We start from the raw sequence: 23,137 nt of genomic DNA on the forward strand, positions 1-23,137 counted from the left end.
TTAGCTTAAGCATGCTCTGTTTCTACAGAAAACAGAATACACTTAACCTCGGATACGCATTTGCGTTACAATTGCAAACTTGACTTGACTTATGTACACCAAATCATGTTGCAGTCGCGTGGCAGTTTATAACAACTGCTTCTTGTTGAATACTTGTTACACTGCACATTTTGCCACTACAATAAACCTCGGTTAAACCGGATTCGGTTAATACGAAAAATCGTCTAATTCGGACAAAATTTAAAATACAAATGATTTGTAATGTGGTTAGGCCTTAATAATCGACTCTGAATAAACCAGATCCGGACAAGATTTTGGTTCAACCGGCTTGGATTAACCGAGGTTTATTGTAAACGTTTTGGTCAATCTCAAAACTTGCGTACAGCCGGACCTTGTTTATTTGCAACTAAAACAAAAAATTCCACAGCGAAATGCGTTCTAGTGGAGAAAATATACGTAAAGTTTGTACGAACATAAATACAGGAACACACTACAGTTCTTAAGCTATACGGAAGATCTCGAAAAAGATAAACTACAACCCAGCTTGAAAATTGGGCCGAATTTAATATTTCTTTTTCGTGTTATATTCAGTTTTGTGGTAGGCGCAAAATTTTAAAATACAAGATTTCAAACAGAAAGCAAAAGGCTACAAAAACTTTGTTGGGTAAACATTGACCCAACCATATTAAAGACGCACAAAAAATCCGCAAAAACATAAATACAAAGAAAAACAGCCTTGAAAAGAATTAAGAAGTGAAACAAAAGTAGAAAAGTGACAACATTCGGCTTTAGCGCTGTAAAAAGCTGATTTTTTTCGGGCACTCAACTAACCAACTTGGAACTATCAGCACGAAAGTCCTAAAGCATGTAAAGTTACTTTGATGTTTAGTTTGCAAAATCAGTAAAATTAAAGAGCCAAAGCAATATAACGTAATATAACACTTTGTTTACTATTATCGATGTACAAACCGCGTTGCTGTGATTGCCAAGTCATAACATCATTACTTCAGCCATAAAGCTATGCTGGAGTTTTTTTCCGTCTGTTTTTTTTTTCAAATTACCAAAACACGCCAAATGAAAAGTTGAAATTCTTTTTTACGCTTCCACCTTTAAATCATGCTAATCACCTAAACAAAATGCCCCAAACGCAAAAATCCTTAACCATGAGTGCTAAGACGTCAACTCACTGTTAAAACGTTTAAGTCTAATAATCACAAATAGAGACAGCATTAGGTACCCTAATTTCGGTTTGTCCAAAAATACCTTGTAACATTGCAATGCCAAATTCAATCAACAGCCTTTAATTATTTCAGGCGTGACATCAAACCTTCTCGAGAACGCCATATTACATCATTCTCATGGCACGTCACACACTCGAATACGTCATTCTCATGACACACTTAAATACGCCTTACGTTCAAACGTTATGATGAACTTTGTATGTGTGAGTTTGAATTTACATTGTCGTAACGCTATGTTAAGTGCGTGGTCACTTTATAAGTGAGAATGGTCTAAACCAGCTACAAATTCAACATACCGACAAGTACGGCTAGATTGTATTATAATGCAAAGTTTTTACTGGTCATCCAAAATTGCTTAACATGTTCAAGACACGTTTTTTACTTTAAAACTTACAAACTTGCCTTATTCATAATAGTTATTATTTAGTATTAGAACCTCTGTAACCCAACAGTTGAAACTACGGGCATGATTCAGTTTAGGCGCATGTATAAAATTTAGGTTGCGCTAAAGTGTAAATATATCCAGGTATCTTTAACATTTTTGCTGCCAAAATCTAAATTTAGTCTGTTCAGTATTAAACCGAGGCCACTTGTCCGTGCTATCGTCCTCTTGTGGTCATCAAATGTCGACAAAAGTATGATTTCTATTGATTGCTTTAGCGTGCGTTTTGAAATTGCAAAAGAAAACTTGAACATTAAGATTGGTGCAAATTTAGGTTTAGGGCGCGATTATTGTTTGTAACAGAAAAAGCAATAAACGAACGAAAGAAGATGAAAACGAAATTTGTTAAGCGTTTGGCTTTCTACCAACAACTAAATCTACAAAAAATTAAAATTGCTCAGTTCCGCAAATGAATATGGGGCCTCTTTAAAAAATAATATTCAGGTGAAATTGGTTTGTTTAAAGTTGACTAATTTAAGTTGGAACCACCAAAAAAAAGTATTAGTTACTTTTTTGCATAACAATAGCAACCACAATATAACTTGACCAACGGTTTAATTTATAATCCTACCAACCCATTCACGACCGTTATAAGCCGCGCACCCTACTAAAGTACACAAAACAATGGCAAAATATTAACCCGACCTTGATAGAACGAAATAGAACACTCATTATTTACTCGGAAGAATCGCTATCAGTAAAATCAAGGCTGATCCTTCCATCAGCGTTTCGCTCGAGTCCGGATATCGCCGTACCGCTAGGTGGGGTTACAGAGCGACCAAAGCCCTCAGCAAGATCCAGTTCGTCTTGAAGCAGGAGCGTTGAACTTGAACTAGGCCGATCCTCAGAGGCGTTGGTGTTAAACTTGGCAATGGTGAAAGTGTCTGAAGCGCTAACTTGGGAAGGCGTCGTTTTTGATTCCTGTTTAGCTCTCGTGTCCAAATACCGAAGGCGCGCTTGCCGTACCATAGCGTCGCGGCGGCTTTTTAGAACAGTCTCGCGCTCGCTAGGAGCTTTGGAGAAACGCCCGCCCACCGATAGATCGGCGTGGGACGGCCCAGGGGCGTCGATGGGGCCCTGAGGGGTGGGGATTTCCCCTTGGTGGGGTGTTGACGACGATGTCGGTGCGTTGGCAAATGGATAAGTCGGTCTCGGTAAATCTATTATACACGTAATCTGTAACCTCCAAGTTTTGTTGTAAAAACATTGTGGAGCACCGTTAGATACAGGTTTCGAGTCGAGTTTAAAGTAAACATTATTTTTCATGCGTGCCTTTAATTATTTTAAGGGTTACTTTCAAACAAAACAAAGTCAGAAATAAATCTTAGAACCAATTTCACAGACAAGCAAATAATATCGAGCCGAGTTTTATCCGGCGACGTTTGGTAATCTACACACTTTTATACATGACCTAAATCATTTGAAGGTCATTTCCGAACGAGCACGAAAGTAAACGTAAAAATGTATGATAATTTAGCCGCAAGAGACCACAGAAAAGGAAATGACACAACAAACAAATATTTACAAACACGAATAAATCAAACGTTTTCCTACATTTTATCTTTGTGCGAGAATTATGCTGCTGCATGTAATACTGGCAGCTGGTTTTAGTACTTGATTGTTTCAATGTTTTGTCGCTTTTTAGCGTTGTATTCGCTCACAAGAACTAAAGATGCCAAAAACTGTTGGTGAAATATATATTTTGTATATTTTGTGCCTTGTGCAAATTCTATGCACAACGATTGATTCTGTTTTGGATTATATCGGTGAAGAGAATAGTAATCACAGGCGAACTGCGGTTGTAGGGTTGATTTCACTTCAAACCATACTTTATTTTTATCCTGCCTGTGCATGCTTACATACAAAGTCGGGTCAGAACGTTTCACGAAAGCGGATATTCCCTTGTATATAAATAACCGTGTTTATTACCGGAGATAATACGCAAGCATAGGTATTAACTGAGTACATTACACACACAGCGTACACATACCTTGCTCGGTGGTCACTTGCATGTCCGAGTCATCACGTGACGCTTGACCGGTGTGACGTCGGCGCAATGACGTACCTAAAATTGTTTGGACCATAAGTTTAGTCATGATTTTTAAAGCCTTTAATGAACACGTGTACGCATATAAATACAATTAAAGCAGACGGACTGTCCTTGCAGCGTCATGTTTGACGTCATTGTCTACGTTCTATGACGCATCAACCGAATTTATATGCAGTTTAATAAATTAGAGATCCAAAATTACCTTAGCTTTTGCAAACTAACAAGCATGCAATGATAAACACAGAAAAATCGATGCAAGGTTACTGAAAATAATTTTGTCGCTTTTATACCTAAAAACATAATTTTAGACTGCCTTATTTTTGTCCCAGCCCTTGTGGCCAATCATTAGATCATTATCTTGATTGTAAAAATGCCACACATCATTTTAAATCTTTAGCACTGAAAAAAAGAAAATTTCCCCTGTATTTACACTTATAAAACAACATAATATTGTAAACTGAAATATCTTCTTTTCAGCAGGGTACAATACCACTAATGTATTACCCAAAACTGGATTTCCCTGCATTATGTGAAGCAGCATTTGACAAACCTTCACTCCTGTATTGTTAAAAGTAAAATATATAACTGATCTGTTTTAGTTGGATAGGAAAAATTCATTTTTACCTGGACTTGGTTCAGTGCGAGGGAGTGGTTGTACACCCTCGCTAACTAGGGGTGAAGGTGGTGGGGTTGGTTGGGGCATTCCACCCATCATTTGGTTAGGTGGGACCTGGATGCGTCCGTCAAGAATTCTTTCAGATGTTGCCTCCACAGACCCAGTCACTAAAAGATCACCTCTGATAAGTTGTGCAGGAATCTGGAAACAAAACAGCACTTTTGGCAAGGCACAATTTGACAGGTTTTAATTGAAATTCTATGAAGTAAAAAGAATTTTAAATTGTAAAAGCAACTCTAACTTTCTGAGATTTTCTTGCAATTAACTGAATTATGCAATTAACCATAATATTTTCTTTACTAACATATGCAATAAAATTGAATTTGTGACCGACTGGGTTCATCTATTAGCGAATAAATTAATTATTGTTCATTAAGCCCTTGAATATGTCATGCTTGATAACGATTAAACTTAGGATAGGCCACAATTTCGAGTGCCTAAAAATGAATTGAAGATGCAGATGTCCAAGGCCTTAAAAAGTTTTTACTTAACTGTTTAGGCTAGGTACTTATTAGTGTATTATAAACTATTGGTATCATTTACCAAACCTTTGTGTATATTTAACAGTCAGACACTATATTGTTAAAATAATTTTTGACTAGGAAAAATAAACCTGATTAATTTAGGCACAAATAAAAAAGCATACTTTTTCTTTACATCACATGTATAAATATTTTTGTCTTTTAAATAAATTTATAGTATATTTGAAGTTGGAAAATAAAAATGAAACCTAGCATAGCCAGACAGGAAATTTACACATCGTTCAGTTACTAAAAATTCATTCTCTCAGCAATTGGCTATGCTTGCATAATAAAGTCAATGACCTTTCAACTACTGCAAATCATATATGACACAACAACAATGGGTAAAATGTCGTGTCATGATGCAAAGTTGTGACGATCACAAACAAGTAAAACAATGTTAACATGAACAGGAAAGGGATTTATTAGGTGACCAATGAAACACTGTTTCCTGAAACTGATATTCATAACCAGGCAAAATTTGAGAATTTGACAAATGGGCAAATGTCAGTAAGCAAACAATTTTTGTTTTTGATATGTAATTCTGTTGCAAAAATGTCGATTGTTGGTAAATTCTATTTTTTATTCTATATTTTAAGCAGCAAGGGTGAAACCACAGAGATGAATCCCATGACCTTATAATCAGAATTACTTAAAAATATATGTTTGGACACACTGCTGGTCATTACTGAAATAAGAGTCTATCATAATGATTATAGCAGAAATGTTTTTCACCTTGGGTTTAGAACAAGCAACAACCTATCTACACACATGAATATGTCTGCCTAAGATTACTGTATAAATCAACTGTTTTGACACCACAAGTAAATTGACATGCAGCGTTTAAAAAATGCCAACCCCCGGTTAAAAACCTAAGACAATTTTAGTAGAATTAAGTAGATTAATTTAATTATACTTCAATAGATAGGTGGACTTCCAGAATAAACATGATACCATTGTGCCTCTTTTTGTTAATCAATTTTTACATTTTTGCACTACAGTCCTGAACACCACAATTTCAATTAGGAATAAAAAAATTGTGAATAAGCATGGATTTCATGGTGCCCTCTTAGAGATACACAATCACTTTACACTTCCAGGCATTAAAAACTTTAACAAAGTCACTGTTAAACTACTACATTGGCTTATGCTAAAGAGCAAGTATATGAAAAACGAACATGTACCAACTTATTTATACCTTGTTCGTTTAACTGTTATTTTGTAAAATGCCACAAGCTTGTAAATATACTGATAACCTTTTGAAAACTCAGGTTTCAATATAGACAAGAAAAAATATTCCATACCTGTGGGAAAATGTCTTGAATCTCACGAACCATCGCATCAAGTTGTGAATTTGAGACTTGTGATTGGTTCATTGCAGCTCGGGTCATCACTAAGAAACAAAGTGGATTCAGAGAAGATTGCCTAAATATTTAGTTTAAATAGCATCTGCTTATGAAAGATCGACATAAAAAGCCTTGCTAGGTTAGAAAATATGTTAACTGGCAGAGATATAAAATTATCAAATAAACTGAAAATAGGACTAATATTTAAAGCAAACATTTGAAAACGGTTAATTAGGGTAAGGTATGGAGTGGTTGACTAGTCATTTGTTAGTAAACAAAATGAAATTTATCAACTCTTATCAATGACCATGATTGTAGTGATACAACAACATGCACCTGACAATGTTTCTGTAAAAAACTATGAAACATTTTGGTGCGACTTTGCTGCCAAAGCAATAGGAGACATAACAATATGTTTATATTGGGTGTATGCAACTGGCAGCTGACAAGTTAAATGGAGCCCATAGAGTACAGGTTATGCAGCCTGTGGAGATGTTTGGATTAAAAAAATCAGTCTTGACAAACTATTTTACTGCAGTGCTAGTGAGTGATTTGAATTTTTCTCAATGTGCCTGACTTACAGGTCCTTTGAATATGTTAGGATAAAAACAACTGATGAAACACAACTTGTTCAACATTTCTTTCAAAGCATAGTGTATTTTACCCATTGCTTGTGCTCCATGTGGGGTATGTGTAACTTCAACCGAAAAACTTGGAAACCAACTCGCAATCCTTGTTCCATCGAAATGCCAAAAATTTCTTCTTCCTTGAGCTCCAGCATTCATTACTCCAGCAGCTGGGTTGGGAGCTTGGCCATCTGTAAGCAAGACAAAGGGGTGTGACATAAATTAAACCCGGCCTGCATTTTTTACTGGGTACTGTGTAGTGTGTGGGTGTCGCATAAAAGAAAATGCCTACTTAAGGGCCAGTAGGGGTAGTACAAAATATTACATGTTACCGCATTGTATCCTGTATATTATGCCAGGTGGGTTTCTAAAGTGTGACAATATTTGCCCAACAAGGGGAAATGAAACGAGAAAAAAGTGTTTTTTAAACCCGCACCCCAACCCGAATATCTTTAGTCGTTGCTTGCAAAAGTCTGAGGAATTTTATTTTTCACATAAAAGCATATTTATGTCGATAAAATTATCTACCATGTAATAACATATTTAGTACCACTAAGTCATAACAATCTCTGTGTAACTAATGATAACACAAACCCTGCAAAAGCAAATTAACCAAAATATGAAAACCTGCAAAAATTGCACAGCAAAAAGGATGAAAGTAAAAAAAGGTCCTCTATAACACATTTTCATAAAAAACAATTTTACCTAACAAATTTCTGTAATCTGGGTATACTGGTGAGAAAAATATGTATCTATAATCAAAACATTTATTGACATAAACCTACCATTCCCTACACCATCTACTTGATCCAATAGATTTTCCATCGTTGCATTCTGAGGATTTCTAATGCCAAGCTGTTTCCTGACACAAAAAATACCCCATGAATACAGGAATTCTGACACCAAGTTAGATTTAAATGCACATTAAAGTCTCATTTTTGGTTTTTGAGAGAAAATTTTAACACCAATTTTTTTTAACACTTGCAGGTATTGGTCTTTTTTAACACCAGATATCAGAAACCAATTAGCTGGATCAAAATGGTTTCCAAATGTGCAACAGACAGGCATTTGTGTAAAAGTTGTCAAATCTTTTATTTCTTTAAAATAAAATCCAACTTTTTTAACACACTAATCATACAAACCTGAAACTTTTCAACCAAATTTTTTTCGAATCTACAATTTATTCAAAAGGAATGCTAAATTTAACCCTTGTGGGTACATTTCCACAGGGGAATCTGTGGGGAAACCATTAGGACAGCCCCCTGCTGAGAGACAATGCATTTGTAGTTACCTGCAGGTTGGGCAAGTTGTGTCTTGTTCGAGCCAAGATCTCAAACAAGGAGAGTGGAAAAGATGTCCACAAGGAAGTTTTCGGGCATTTTCCATTTGATCCCAACAAATTGCACATTGGTCCTCTGCAAAAAAGAATTAAATCACTATCACTCATACGCAATACGTTTCGATTAAAAACACTTGACACTAACTTTTTTTGGCCAAAAAAACTAGGTTGGTCAAAAACAAAATTGCACAAAAGACTTACATTAGGTAAATATATGTGCCTTTGTTATTAATTGTGAAGTTACATTTGGTAAGTACATACATGTGCTTTTGTTGTCAATTTGAAACTCTGTTTTTGTCAATTTCGAAGTTACATTTGGTAAATATATACATGTGCTTTTGTTGTCAACTTTGAACTCTGCATTTTTGTCAATTTTGCACTCACATTTGGTAAATACATACATGTGCTTTTGTTGTCAATTTTGAACTCTGCTTTTTTGCCAATTTCGAAGTTACATTTGGTAAGTACATACATGTGCTTTCGTTGTCAATTTTGAACTCTGCTTTTTTGCCAATTTCGAAGTTACATTTGGTAAATACATACATGTGCTTTCGTTGCCAATTTTGAACTCTGCTTTTTTGCCAATTTCGAAGTTACATTTGGTAAGTACATACAAGTGCTTTCGTTGTCAATTTTGAACTCTGCATTTTTTGCCAATTTCAAAGTTACATTTGGTAAGTACATACATGTGCTTTTGTTGTCAACTTTGAACTCTGCATTTTTTGCTAATTTCGAAGTTACATTTGGTAAGTACTAGGGTTTCTCTCCCGGGATCCCGGGAATCCCGGACAATTTTAGCAAAAAATTCTATCCCGGGATTTTTTCTTTGTCCCGGGATATCCCGGGACAAAAATTGAATGCTTTTTTAGTTGCACTCTTCAACCAGAGGTGCGACATCCACTGGGTTTCCGTGAATAAAAGTGTTCACCGAGGTTTCTTGCAACAATTCAAACAGGAAAGATAAATAGTTCTGCTGTTGCGAACATTACAACAGTGTTAGAACCCAGTTAGTCAAATTCGCGCTATAGCTCTCCAGTTGGTAAAAATCTGGCAATTTGTAAAATTCCAAAACGGCGGTGTGGTTATAGCGCCATCGACGTGTGTCACAAGGTTGTGGGTTCTAATCCTATCTCAGTAGCTGGAACCTGATGGGTTGAACTAAATTGGACTTACCAACTGACTAATTTGAAAACTGATTTCAACTTAAAAAAATATTCAATTAACTTAGAAAATAACAGGCTGCTCTACGGTGGCCTTCTGAACATATTGCATTGATGCTTTGCCGGCCCACTAGAAATAAAAATGAAACAAACAAACTAATATTATAAATTTAACAAAAATCGAATAAAATCCCGGGATATCCCGGGATCCCGGGATTGAGGTTGTTTTTGTCCCGGAATAAGCCAAAGTGGCAAATTTGAGAAACCCTAGTAAGTACATACATGTGCTTTCGTTGTCAATTTTGAACTCTGCATTTTTTGCCAATTTCAAAGTTACATTTGGTAAGTACATACATGTGCTTTTGTTGTCAATTTTGAACTCTGCATTTTTTGCCAATTTCAAAGTTACATTTGGTAAGTACATACATGTGCTTTTGTTGTCAACTTTGAACTCTGCATTTTTTCCTAATTTCAAAGTTACATTTAGTAAGTACATACAAGTGCTTTCGTTGTCAATTTTGAACTCTGCTTTTTTGCCAATTTCAAAGTTACATTTGGTAAGTACATACAAGTGCTTTCGTTGTCAATTTTGAACTCTGCATTTTTTGCCAATTTCAAAGTTACATTTGGTAAGTACATACATGTGCTTTTGTTGTCAACTTTGAACTCTGCATTTTTTGCCAATTTCAAAGTTACATTTGGTAAGTACATACATGTGCTTTCGTTGTCAATTTTGAACTCTGCATTTTTTGCCAATTTCAAAGTTACATTTGGTAAGTACATACATGTGCTTTTGTTGTCAACTTTGAACTCTGCATTTTTTGCTAATTTCAAAGTTACATTTGGTAAGTACATACAAGTGCTTTCGTTGTCAATTTTGAACTCTGCATTTTTTGCCAATTTCAAAGTTACATTTGGTAAGTACATACAAGTGCTTTCGTTGTCAATTTTGAACTCTGCATTTTTTGCCAATTTCAAAGTTACATTTGGTAAGTACATACAAGTGCTTTTGTTGTCAATTTTGAACTCTGCATTTTTTGCCAATTTCAAAGTTACATTTGGTAAATACATACAAGTGCTTTTGTTGTCAATTTTGAACTCTGCTTTTTTGTCAATTTCGAAGTTACATTTGGTAAATACATACAAGTGCTTTTGTTGTCAATTTTGAACTCTGCTTTTTTGTCAATTTCGAAGTTACATTTGGTAAATACATACAAGTGCTTTTGTTGTCAATTTTGAACTCTGCTTTTTTGTCAATTTCGAAGTTACATTTGGTAAATACATACAAGTGCTTTTGTTGTCAATTTTGAACTCTGCTTTTTTGTCAATTTTGAAGTTACATTTGGTAAATACATACAAGTGCTTTTGTTGTCAATTTTGAACTCTGCTTTTTTGTCAATTTCGAAGTTACATTTGGTAAATACATACAAGTGCTTTTGTTGTCAATTTTGAACTCTGCTTTTTTGTCAATTTTGAAGTTACATTTGGTAAATACATACAAGTGCTTTTGTTGTCAATTTTGAACTCTGCTTTTTTGTCAATTTCGAAGTTACATTTGGTAAATACATACAAGTGCCTTTGATTTAATTTTAGAAGGTTGGAAGAAAATAATATTTAGCCTAAATCAACAAACGTGGTAATATAAAAACTTGATCATTATTTACCATGTGCTGCAATTTCCTCTCTCGTTGCAGCAGGAAATTGGGCCTCCATATTTGCCACAACTCTGCGATAATTCTTGTGTCTGAGAAGGCGCTTTTGGATTTCAGAGACAATATATCTTAACTGCAAAAAACATGAGCATGTAATTAAACAAGAAATACTTTTATTGAGCTCATAAAATGCAATCCCACAAAGACAGGTTTCTGTGTCAGTAGTCGAAAAAGGGATACATATATATATATATAAATATAACACATTCTAATAGTCAGCAACTTTTTTCAAAAAATGGCTTTTGACATCAGCTGTTTTGTGGCTTTTGCCTTCAAGGAATGGTGAAATTACCTACAACTCCATTGAAAGGATAATAAATTGTTTAACACAACAAATTGGTTGAAGCCAAGTAGTGTGTTGGCAAGTAAGTGAAACAGACCATGTGTGAAAGCAAACAAAAAACAAGTTTAATGGTGCCAAGTATCCTAAAAACTGAACTAAGTCAACATTAATGGGGTTAATGTCACAAATCAAGTTCCAACGCCAGCCTAAAAAACAACCCCCAAAATTGAGTTTGAGAGGATTAAAAAATGCAAAATTAAAAACATCAAACGTATGCTACATTAATGGCAAAAATAAAAGAAAATTGCACACATGCAGAAAAAGTGGGTTTAACAAGTAAAAAACGAGCTACCGGTTTTTGAAAAAAGGGAAGTTAAAGCTAATCTTTATATCGACAAAGTAGAGTTATATTTATTATGTGAAACAGTGACAAGTGCTTTGGTGTCATGTATGTTATATATAACCAGAGTAGGTATGGGCCAAAAGTGCAAATGTTCTGTTTGGTTGAACACCGAGCATCTCACATTTATGCTTGGTGCTTGGCCAGTTTGTGCAATCAATATGCAAATTTAATGCTTATGCAACTGCTCAGTCAAGCACTAAGCATCAAAAACAGTGATGCTCAGTATCGAGTTCTCAGGTTCTGGCTCATGGGACCATCCCTAGTTCAGAAGCATGTTTTCTGGAACGCTATATCAAACTTGTTTATAAAATTTGTTTGATTTTTGCGGGAAACATCAGTCAGAAAGTTTGTGGTCACAAAAAGTTTGTCTCATAGATTTTATACATCACCTACCTGCATACAGATAACCAAACTGGCCATAGAAAGCCATATGTTGCCAGAAAATAACATGTGCAGATGGTGAACGAAATTGATTGACAGGGACAGCAACTCCATGCATAGATCTGTGTGGTAAACCAGTGTCGCCTTGCGTTCCCACAATTCTTCATGTTGTATGTCGTAAAGATGGATTAAATATCTGAACGAAAGTTAAAATTGGATTATTTTCGTTAATTGTCCAAAAAACAGGTATTGTTTTTTTTGACCAAATTATTACTTTTTTGAATTGAATGCAGAACGGTGGCTTAGCACATATCACCATTGTACATACAAGGTAGCCAAATTTGAAACTCTATACAATCACTGTATTATTTTCCATCGGTTCAATGTTTATTTTGCCATTGCACATAGAACATACACAGTAGCTTATTTTGATGGGCAACCTTTGTTACTGTAGGGCCAATTATAAATGTCAAAATTAGATCGCGGGCCGCACATGTGCATAACACAAAGTGATTTTGCTTTGTTTCTTACCAAATATGCTTAACTACAAGTATAATTCGTATTTGATTCTAGCCACATTTTGCCAGATCGCAGAAAACTAGCATCAGGCGCATTAATCAGCTCAAAAATAGGTAATAATTGGACTCGTTTGCCAGTACTTTTGAAATCCAAGCGTCTCTGCGGGCTGCACAACCTATAATGAAGGGCCGCATGAGGCCCGCGGGCCGCAGGTTGCCCATCCCTGCTCTATACATTCAATGTATCATATTCCATTGCTTTTAATGTTTGTTACAGTGCAGGTACTTGTTTGTGACCTACATAAAATAGATTGCCTAACGCGAAAGTTTCAATGTGGCAACACTTTGACAAAAAACATGACTCGGCAAAATGCAGTAACACAGCCAGAATTCAATGAAGGCCATGTGTTGCAGTCGATTGGCAAATATTTGACATTAAACAGCAGTGTTGCAACAAACCTCATAATGACATGTACAGCCTTCACAGATATGATGATACATTCTGTTAACATGAACGTCAAAGAGTGGTAGTCAAATGTCTCTTCATTAAATGTTGAATAGGGAAAAATATAGGTAACTGATAAAACTGTCAGAGCTGCACAGCACACCAGTAGGAATACAAGTAAACCAATCACCTGAAATTAACAAGAAAACATGTTAAGGTTACTTATATATGTGTAAAACCAGTAAAAGTTTTTTTGAGAATTATGCGTAAATCACAAACATAAAATCTACCAATGTTAAACAGAAAAAAATTCTTCACTCAAAAAATTATCCAACATTATTACGATATGGCTACACATATATATTGCTTTGTTTAGTTTACATAATGGATTTGTATAATATTAAAATGCTCCAAAAATGAATAATACATGACTAACACTGGGGCAAATAAACATGTTTTAGGCTACAGTTGCACCAAGCTATGCAAAATAAATGTAGCCAATTATTGCAACAATGGATTTATGAGTTATCACACAATTCCATATCAGTTCAGGAAGTACGTTTTAACATAACTGGAAAATATTAACATTTCAAAACCTTGTGACTGGTGCAATCAACAATTTAAAAAATGAGCCCATATAATGTATAAATGTAATATTATACAGAGTAGTTAGTTTTACCAACAGCTTATGGACTTTCTGTTTTGTTTTTAAATATAATGCTCTATAAAATAGTTATAAGTTGACAAGAAATAAAAGTTATGCACCAAATCAGCTGTAAACTGTTTGTGTAGTAATTAAACAATACATGTGGCTAAATGTAAAAGATATCAGATTTGTAAATGATCTAAGGCGAAACTTTCATGCACACACAATTTGATCAAAACGACAATTTTTAAATTTGTTAACCAAATATTATGCATAAATTCATGGCTAAGCTGCGTCAACCTCCTTTGTTCACATTTTAAAAAAAAAACTCAAAGTGTTACAATGTAAATGAGACATTTGTCAAGTAACAACTTCTTGCAACAAAAAAACATTTTTTTGTAAAATGTATGATACTCAATTATGAAGCTTGTGGACTAGTGTAATGGTCGACCCAACCTAATCAATTGGCAACCTACATCATGGCTTTAAGAAGCAAATTTAAGACAACTGAATTTAATAGGAGTACATAGAATAGTAACACATACCTTCCAGTGAAAATACATTGGGGTGTTGGGAGAAAAAGAAAGAAACTCAAATCTGTCTTTACAAAGCTTTGTGAGCAACAACAGAAAGGCAATGGCTGTGAACCATGAGACCCATATCAGTGCCTCGTGAAGGGATTGCACATTCATCACGCCAAAGACAAAAATAAACTTATAGAAGACAAAGTTCCAAAATTTGTCCTGCAAAAATAGTAAAAAAATAAAATATTTTTTGTAAATTTTATGATATAATATCATTTAAAAGCAAACCCTAACTAGAAGGGTGGCTTAGCAGATATTGCCCTTGCATATACACTATAACTATTTTGAAACATTAATATATTTCCCACTCATATTTTATATTGGGTCCCATATCAGCCACTGTCTTTTGTAACCTTGGTTGTTTCTGCAAGCAGAAACTCATGGGTCCCCACACATGCAAAGTTGTAAATAATGCATTTCAAGAGATAACAATGAGAAAGTTTGTTGTTAAAGGTAAAACGCAGTGATCGGTAGTGAGCATAAATAAATATGCTGTATGGATGGAAATATACAAACTATTCAAATTTCATTTCCATTCACACATTAAGGTTTTTCTCTATCTGAGAAAAAGGGCTAAACACAACAATCAGCTCCTATTAATGGCGAATTGCACACAATTGTAGGGGTTAAATGATAGGGCTACAAGGTTGAACACAACAATGGACACCTATAAATGGGCACACTGTACAAGCTGTCCAAATTTCATTTAATTCAGACATTGTTTAAAAAATTGACCCATTTTTAAGGGCTAGTGGGGTAAATATTGGGGCCACAGGGGTAAACACAACAATCAACAACTATAAATAGCACACTCTACAAACTGTCAAAATTTCATTTATATAATTCTGACACTGTTTAAAACCCAAAAGTATAAAATATGAAACCACAATGACCCAATGAACGGACATGTAAAATTTTATCAACATCGGCCAATGTTTAAAATTCTGACCACTAGAGGTGTTATAAGCAACATTCGTTAACGCTTCTGACGTCATAAGGCTGTTAACACCCTTCTGTTGCCCTGCGCAAAAATGTCCAACCAATAATGCACAAACACAATTACCATATGTTCTGTTGCCTTTAATACACTATTACACCACAGAATTTTTTCGTTTCTGGTGCACAGCAACATACAAAAACGTTTTACATTTTTGGGGCTAGCGGGGTGAATACTGGTTATCAAGTCAAACGAAGCATATGGCACATCTGCATAAATATATCTACCATCTGTGAAAGTTTCATTCAAATCCACCTAACATTTCATGACAGGGTGGACAAACTTCGGGGAAGAAAAAAAAAGAAAAAAACAACAAATCGAGTGAAATCAAAATGTGTCCCCTTCAGGGAAGGGGACCCATAATTAATACAATTTTTACAGATGATTGTGGTTATTTAGATCTCCAATATACAAACTTGTGATTGACTGGAAACATCTTTAAGCGATTATTGGCTGCAATTTAAGATTTTGTATGTGGTAAGACAAAATAAGCTTTTAGGCAGTTTGCAATGCACCAAAATTATCTTCAGTACCAAACATATGAGCTATACCCAGAATACCCAAGGTAGATAGTCAAATTACTGTTATGCATTTGGCCGGTTAAGCAATTATATGTGTGGTTTATCACTGATACGGCAAAAATAAACTGTTAATGCAGCCATAAATGTACCTAATAAATGTACCTAATTAATGTACCTAATTAATGCTATAACTTCATAAACATCCCAATTTGCAAAACAATTCTGACATTAAAGTAATCTGCAGACAGTGCACTTTGTTGCAAAGTATACTTTTAAAAAGTATACTGGTACTTTTATTGGCTCGATGTTTTGATATTGATATAGTATCACTGAGCCAACTTCACTTCGGTTTGCAAGCGGTTGCTTGACCATTGTGAACCACTTTCCTCTGTAGTTTATTCCCAGCTGTGGCATCAAACAGAAGTGGTGGATTGGCCTTTTAGCTGGTTATCTGGAGTGCTATTGAATGTAACACTAGCCCATACAGCCCAGGTAACCAGCTGCACTGTTAGGACCTTATAGGTCAAAACAATGTACACTGTCTGCAACTTACTTACCTAATATTGGCTTATTTTCATTGTGACATTAGTTAAAACATTCGAACCATACATTAAAAGATTTTAGGACTCTTTTAGCAAGCAAGCAGTACCTTCATGTGTTGTGCTTCGATGGGCCTCAGCTTTCCGAATACAATTGTTTGAAGAACTTGCACAAAGAGGGCAAGAAGACAATAGGAAGCATTCACCAGCAAAATTAAACTCAATGGTTCAACAAGCATCAGGGAAAAGATACCTGAACATAATAAATGTAATACTTGTCATGGCACACAAACTCTGTTTCCAAAAAACTAGAAGTCCATGTAAAATCATATTAGAACATTTTACATAAAAAAACAGTGTTCAACTGTTTATATGTTCACATAAAACAATAACAGTGACTGGCTAACTTTATTAGAGCTAAAATATATGTAAAAAAACAAATTATAGTATGCCAGGCCTATTGAAGATGTTATCCCAAATCAGCTGGCAAGCATTTACATATAACAAGACAGAGGCTAGAAAAATCAAGTCTGCAGAGGGATTTGAACCTACTACAGGAGCCTTTCTGGGACTCACACTCTACCAACTGAGCAACGCTGGCTCAGCGGTGAGCCCGTTAAAAGTTGAAAATTCTTGACTGAACCTGATTTTACAATTTTTTTACAGACTTAGTGTGTCTTACCTGACAAACCGTCCAGTTTAACTGTTTGTTTTAGAAAAGTACTTACCATATGCAAGTGAGCATTCCCCATCTAGCATAGACTTGGCTATCTCTGTGGCTGCTTCCGCGTATTGCTGGTTTTTCTTGATTGTGACAGTTATTGTGGAAGGGGATTCCTTATCATCAGCATTTGAAAACATCCAAACTTTTTTATCTGCAAACCATAAATAATAGCAAAATTGTATAGACCAGTGGTTCTTAACCTTTTTGGTGGGGTTTCCCACTAAAGTCAACCACCAACTTCGAATTTCCCCCTTTGTTATTTTTATAATGATGTTTTGTGCCCTACGTTAACAAAAAAAATTATTCTTTAATGAAATAATTTTGTGAAGCGATTTGGTCTGGAACTCCAAAGGTATACTGCAATCTTATTTAGTTTAAATAGTGCTTCTGTGAGAGATTAAGCTTTTGGAATTTTGAAGAGTCTCCTCTACTTGCAATAGTAATTTATTGCATAATAATCAACAAAGGAAAGGCTTTTATTCGCGCACAACTGCAAAGTCATTGATACTTTTAGTCTTGTCTGTGATGTAACAAACGGCCTTTGGATTAATATGTGTCTTGTAAGCCTTGCTAAAATCTTACATCTTTTTGCGGAAAAATATTAGTAAACGATTAATTCAAAGCCGGGTTCGACCCTCGGGCCCGAGTTTGGTTACCTGACTTAGATAATTTCCCTCTGAAAACATTAAATTTCCCACTAGTGGGAAATTTCCCACCGGTTAAGAACCACTGGTATAGACAAACATACTAACCCACAGATATTTGCATTTAACTGCCAACACGACAAAATTTCGCATTACAAAAATGTATTCATTTATTTTTAACTTTTGGAAGTAAAAGACACTGGATATGAAACAATACATATGTATATAAATATATCTGTAATTTGAGTTATTACAATTTAGTTATAAACTCATTATGAAGTTCTGTAAATAAACGATGGTTCGTGTGGACCGTTTGTTAAAGATTACACATATTTTCAACCCATTTTGAACATGTTCTACATCCTATTGAAATGATATCATGCCAATTGAGACATGCATAATATCATTACATCACATTAATAAATCATTCGAAAAGACGCATGTCGTTACATAAGAACTGTCTGGTGATCAATTACATTGCAACTAAGTGACATGAATTTTACATCACAACTTTTTATGACTTATTTTACATTCATTTCTTATTAAGTGTATATATTGTAATTCTTTTAAATATTTACATTTATATAAATCAGGCAAATAAGATAGAGTTTGATCTTTAAATTTGAAAAAAAAACTACAGGCACATGCATGTTATGCCACCAGAGGTGTGCGAAAATGTATAAAACTTTTAAACCAAATTTAACTAGATTGATATGTTTATAATTGACCTGTATTTTGCCCTAAATTGTACTGTTTTGTAGAGATTAACAAAATTATTTACATTACACTTATTCGTTTTTTTCCAAAATGCAAAACAGACAGTTATCCCACAAATGGTCATGTAAATTGAACATATGTTTGAAGACCCTAACATCAGCATATTAAATGAAAAACAAATGCTGAAACAAATTACCCTATCTGCCATTGTCTGAAATTTCAAACCATTTGTTGTAATTATCAAACAATTAACATATCAAGTTACATAAGCATTTAATAATACCTGGGTGGTGCAATAATCATTATTGTATAGACAACTTTAAGTGTCTATCACCTATGCAAGTTAAAAGTTCTTGTTACCAAGATTACATTGAAGCAAATCAGAGTGAAAACAAATTCACTATATATACACAAGTAATGCTTACAGGCTAATTCTTCATCCAGTTCGTGGGTTTCTTCACCTGGCATACCATCCACTGATTCTTCTGTGTTATTTTTTTCTACTGGTGTTTCATTAGCGTGAACTACTGGATTTTGCTCTAGTGTCTTCTTTTGTTCATCGTAAAATCCAGTTTGCAGTTTATGCTGTTCTTCGTAAATTGTATTTTTTGCCCAAAATATGGATAACACCAATAATGTAATGCTGACAAATGTGTACAGGGAAATACTTGGCAACGGAAAATGTCTCGGAGCAATTAAGGTCGGCATTATGGTTTTTAAAGACAGGAATCCAAATGCAACTTCATGTGTTTTTTGGCAAAACTGAAAAATCCAAAGTGTATTTACAACTCTATTCCAATTGAAGTTCACTTTTAAATGTTAATCTGTTTTTGTTCTGTGTAAAAACAAATTCAAGTTTTAGATTCTTTTACAAAAACTGATACCTATAGTGTTCATATGCCCAACTACGAATGGCTGTTACAAATTATATAAAAGTTGGCGGGTATGGCCGCAGTATTTACAAATGGAAACAACAGAAAAGGGTTGAATCCGAATACTACAGGTGCACTTTTTTCATGCAATGTAACTTGAAAATACTGCAGGTAACTCTTTTTGATGCAATTAATCTCGTAATAGGTCTGTTGTAACTTAAAATTACTGCAGCTGTAATTTTTGCGACGAGTTGTAAAAACCACAGGTAACATTAAAACCTGCAAATACTGCTGAAAAAGTATTTTGATAGTCTTAAAACCAACCCCGTCCCTAAACCTAAAACCCTAACCCCTAATGCAGAATCTACAACATTTTTAAGTTATCTAACTACGAGTATCCTCACTTAAAAAAAGGTTACAAGTAGTGATGTACCAAATCGGCTACATTTCGGTAATTTTCGATTCATTTTTGTTTTTGGTCGAATCGAAACAAATTATTGGGCTGAAACCGAATGTTTGCAGAAGTGGCCGATTCGGCGGAATAAATTTGGCAAACCGAATATTCGGTACATCTCTAGTTACAAGTACTATTTAGGAGTTTTGTCACATTAAAACGAGTTAACTGCAGTATTTACAATTTCCTGTAAATACTGCAGGCATTGAAATACATTACCTGCAGTAACCAAAGTACCTACTAGCGAAGTAGGACTTAGCGCAAGTGGTTTCTACAGACACTACCAATAGTTCTCTAATATCATGTACAAAAAGAAATTTTCAGGGCTCTGTTTCTGACAAATGGGTAGGTTATCTTCATCCAATGTTGTAAATTGTAATGCCTCTAATAATGATACAAAATATATATATATATGCCATATAAATATGATGTCAGTTAGGGTTCCTCTATTTCTCGACTTTTTTTGTTTCTCGAGAAACGAGAAATTAAAAATCCATTTCTCGAGAATCTCGAGAGTCTCGAAATTTTTATTTAAGCCGTATTTCTAACAAAAACAAACAAACAAATTTCCGACTGTACGTTTTTTCGCTTCTAGTAGCGATTCGCTAGCAAACCAGCAAAAACCGAAGCGACTGTTATAGATCTTACGCAACCAGGCGTGACTACTGCCTGGGAAAGGTGAAAGTTTAGCGGCAACGCACGCAAAAAAATCGCTGTTTCGGAAGCAAAACAAGAAAGTTATGTGCCCAGTGCGCTCTAAGAGGCGAGGTGAAACGAAAAAATACACGTGATAAGAGGTGTCGCATTTACTTTTTGTTTATGATATGTGCATAATTTTTTTTATTTCTCGAGAATCGAGACTCGATTTTTTCGAGATTTCTCGAGAAGGAACTCTAGTGTCAGTGAAACTATCCTCAGGCTCTGGAGTGCCAGAACATATCTTGAACACAATTTTGCTAATATATCATATATATGCTAATATAGCATTACAATTTACAACATTGGATGGACATATCCTACCCATATGTTATATATGTATTTCTTATGGCTTTTCAAACGTTTTAATTTTTTCTTTGATTATTTCTGTTCTCCTAAAGATTTCAGACAATTCTAAAGAACTTAAATAGTTCAGCAACAATACACAAAATACACAATTTGCTACCAGCCGAAATCCAAATACTTAAAAAATGATTATAACTCTAAATCAAAATTAGAGAAAAAAACAACATATCCAAACTTTAGCACCCCTTTATTGCAAAATAAGACTTAAATTTAGACATAACATCATTTAGTTAGCGACCACTGAACGTCAAACGTATTGTGCAACAGAAAATAAAAGGAACTTCTCAATTAATTCCTCATTATGTATAACATACAGACAAAACTTGTTGTGCCCTTTTCCGTCACGCTTTAGCGAACAGCGAATTAGTGACGCATGATACTACAGCAATGACGCAATAAAGCTGAAGCGGAAACAATAATCACGAAAATTAAAATAAAAAAATAATGGAAACTATATTTCAAAATTATTTGTGCTCCTTTTTAACACAACCGATTCGTCAGCAAAATAGTTTCGGAAATAAACACTGTTTAAACTTACCCAAACATTTTCGAGGCAGTCTCTCATCTGATCTTGTTGTCGAAAAAATGTCACTTGAAACTCTTAATAGGAACCTTCGGTTCGATGAATGGTTTTGTGTTTTGGTGATTTCCATGAAAAAAATTCACCTCCCACCCTTTTATTTCGGCAAAACCGTTAACTTCTAGCGTAGCGTATACGATTCCAAATTTCGTCCATATAACTCCTGAAACAAGAGATGAGAGTTGCAGGCTCGAACATCTCTCACATCACATTTGTAAAAACACAAAAATCTGTACCTCTTGCAACGGTTTTGCCGGGCAACGACCATTTTTACCATGTTCCACTATGCTATCCAAAGATAAAACTAAAATGTAATCATTAAGCAAGAAAAAAAACTGTAATCATTAAGCAAGCAATTTAAAATCCAGGATAGCCTATACTCAAGTTTGTTCTCAACAATCGACATTTTGCTTAAGTCAAGTCGCCAATGTGACTCATTGGACTTGATTTGTACTCTTTGGGTTGATTAAATCAGTGTTTTTTAACCTTTTTTAACACACAACGACTCTAATTTATAACACGAAAATAAATAAAGCAAAACGCTACAAGACATTAAAACTGTTGAAATTAAGTGGATAATTACTTTCTTAAACGAATAGCTATGTACCCCTACTGCGAAAAATGTTTGTGATTCTCGACCGCTGTTCCGTGGACTAGTCAACTACTCTTGCGGGACATCGTGCGCTCTAACCAAAAGAATACAATCACTTTATAATTCAGATGATGAAATCTAATAGGTCAAATAAGTTGGGCAAATATAGATGGCATAGAGATTAATATGTTTGCACAATATTTCACTTCATTCCGCGGACGTAATGATAAACAAAAACAAAGCACTTTTTCAGACAGCAATTAACCCTTTTGATTCAAAACACGATGTCAGGCGTATGTTTATGTAAAACAAAATCTTGGAGGTCGTTTAAGGGCAAGGGTATCGATTTTTCGACATGGCACCATCTCATAATTAGGGCTAGGCTACAAAAAAAATGACAATCACAGTAATGGTTATTAACAGCTATTTTGCAAGTCTAGATTTTCAATGCCGAACAGTTGGTAATAAAAGGCATCTTGTCGCGAAACAGTGCTGTTTTACCAGCAATTAAATACTTAAATTGAGCTTGCGTTGTGTTGTTGGCTTGTTGCCCGCGGTGGTAATTAACTGAGGGCCAATACCTACAGGTGATTACTGTGAACAAGGCGCATGACCTCGTTAAGTCAAGTTGTACTTTTAAAACTATCTTGTACCACTTTAGTTGCTTATGGGAAGTATTTAAAATGTTAATCATGAAATAGTTTTATGGAACTCTTCATGTTATAAGTTATGTCACACTTACGGGTACAAGTAACTTGGGCTTTTTGTAAAGTTGGGAGAGTTTCTTTGTGTGTCTACAGGACAAGAATTACATATGCATGATGAAATCAATCTTTTTGTTCGTGGACGAATTGTCATCCTCGTAAGAGAATATTCTAGACACTGAGCCAACAATGGCAGTTGCGTTACTGGGCAGAACCAAACCAGGCACAATTTCAAGACTGTAAACAAAACCTGCCCACTGGGCCACTGCGGTCGTCACAGTCTGTAAGCCTGTGGCATGAGAGCTCTGTTGCGTAATAGAAGGTTGTTCTTCAATACAAAGTGCTTGGTGACGCACAG

The 23,137-nt window shown here is 34.9% G+C and overlaps 1 protein-coding gene across 1 annotated transcript; it reads right to left on the minus strand.

Moving 5' to 3' along the window:
- Nucleotides 1-380: 380 nt before the first annotated feature.
- On the minus strand, nt 381-21,548 carry LOC145228516 (E3 ubiquitin-protein ligase AMFR-like). The gene is made up of 15 exons (XM_080093591.1): nt 21,442-21,548; nt 18,941-19,277; nt 17,159-17,305; nt 16,541-16,683; nt 14,335-14,532; nt 13,158-13,333; nt 12,193-12,376; nt 11,066-11,186; nt 8,194-8,317; nt 7,688-7,764; nt 6,941-7,093; nt 6,235-6,323; nt 4,358-4,550; nt 3,674-3,748; nt 381-2,843 (listed from the first exon to the last, which is right to left on the minus strand). Exons 1-15 carry the CDS (start codon nt 21,466-21,468, stop codon nt 2,359-2,361), a joined length of 2,529 nt encoding a protein of 842 aa, XP_079949717.1. The 5' UTR covers nt 21,469-21,548; the 3' UTR covers nt 381-2,358.
- Between the last annotated feature and the right edge of the window lie 1,589 nt (nt 21,549-23,137).

The sequence above is a fragment of the Phallusia mammillata genome, chromosome 5, assembly GCF_965637545.1.
Source record: "Phallusia mammillata chromosome 5, kaPhaMamm4.hap1.1, whole genome shotgun sequence".
In the NCBI taxonomy this organism is placed as follows: domain Eukaryota; kingdom Metazoa; phylum Chordata; class Ascidiacea; order Phlebobranchia; family Ascidiidae; genus Phallusia; species Phallusia mammillata.

Bases quoted from the DNA above. Each gene is read 5' to 3' on its own strand.
- LOC145228516 (XM_080093591.1), bottom strand. From the start codon at position 21,468: ATGAGAGACTGCCTCGAAAATGTTTGG. The intron at 7,765-8,193 runs GTAACTACAAAT...TTTTTGTGTCAG, and splicing joins ACAACTTGCCCAACCTGCAG to GAAACAGCTTGGCATTAGAA. The intron at 3,749-4,357 runs GTAAAAATGAAT...AAACAATTTTAG, and splicing joins TCGCACTGAACCAAGTCCAG to GTACGTCATTGCGCCGACGT.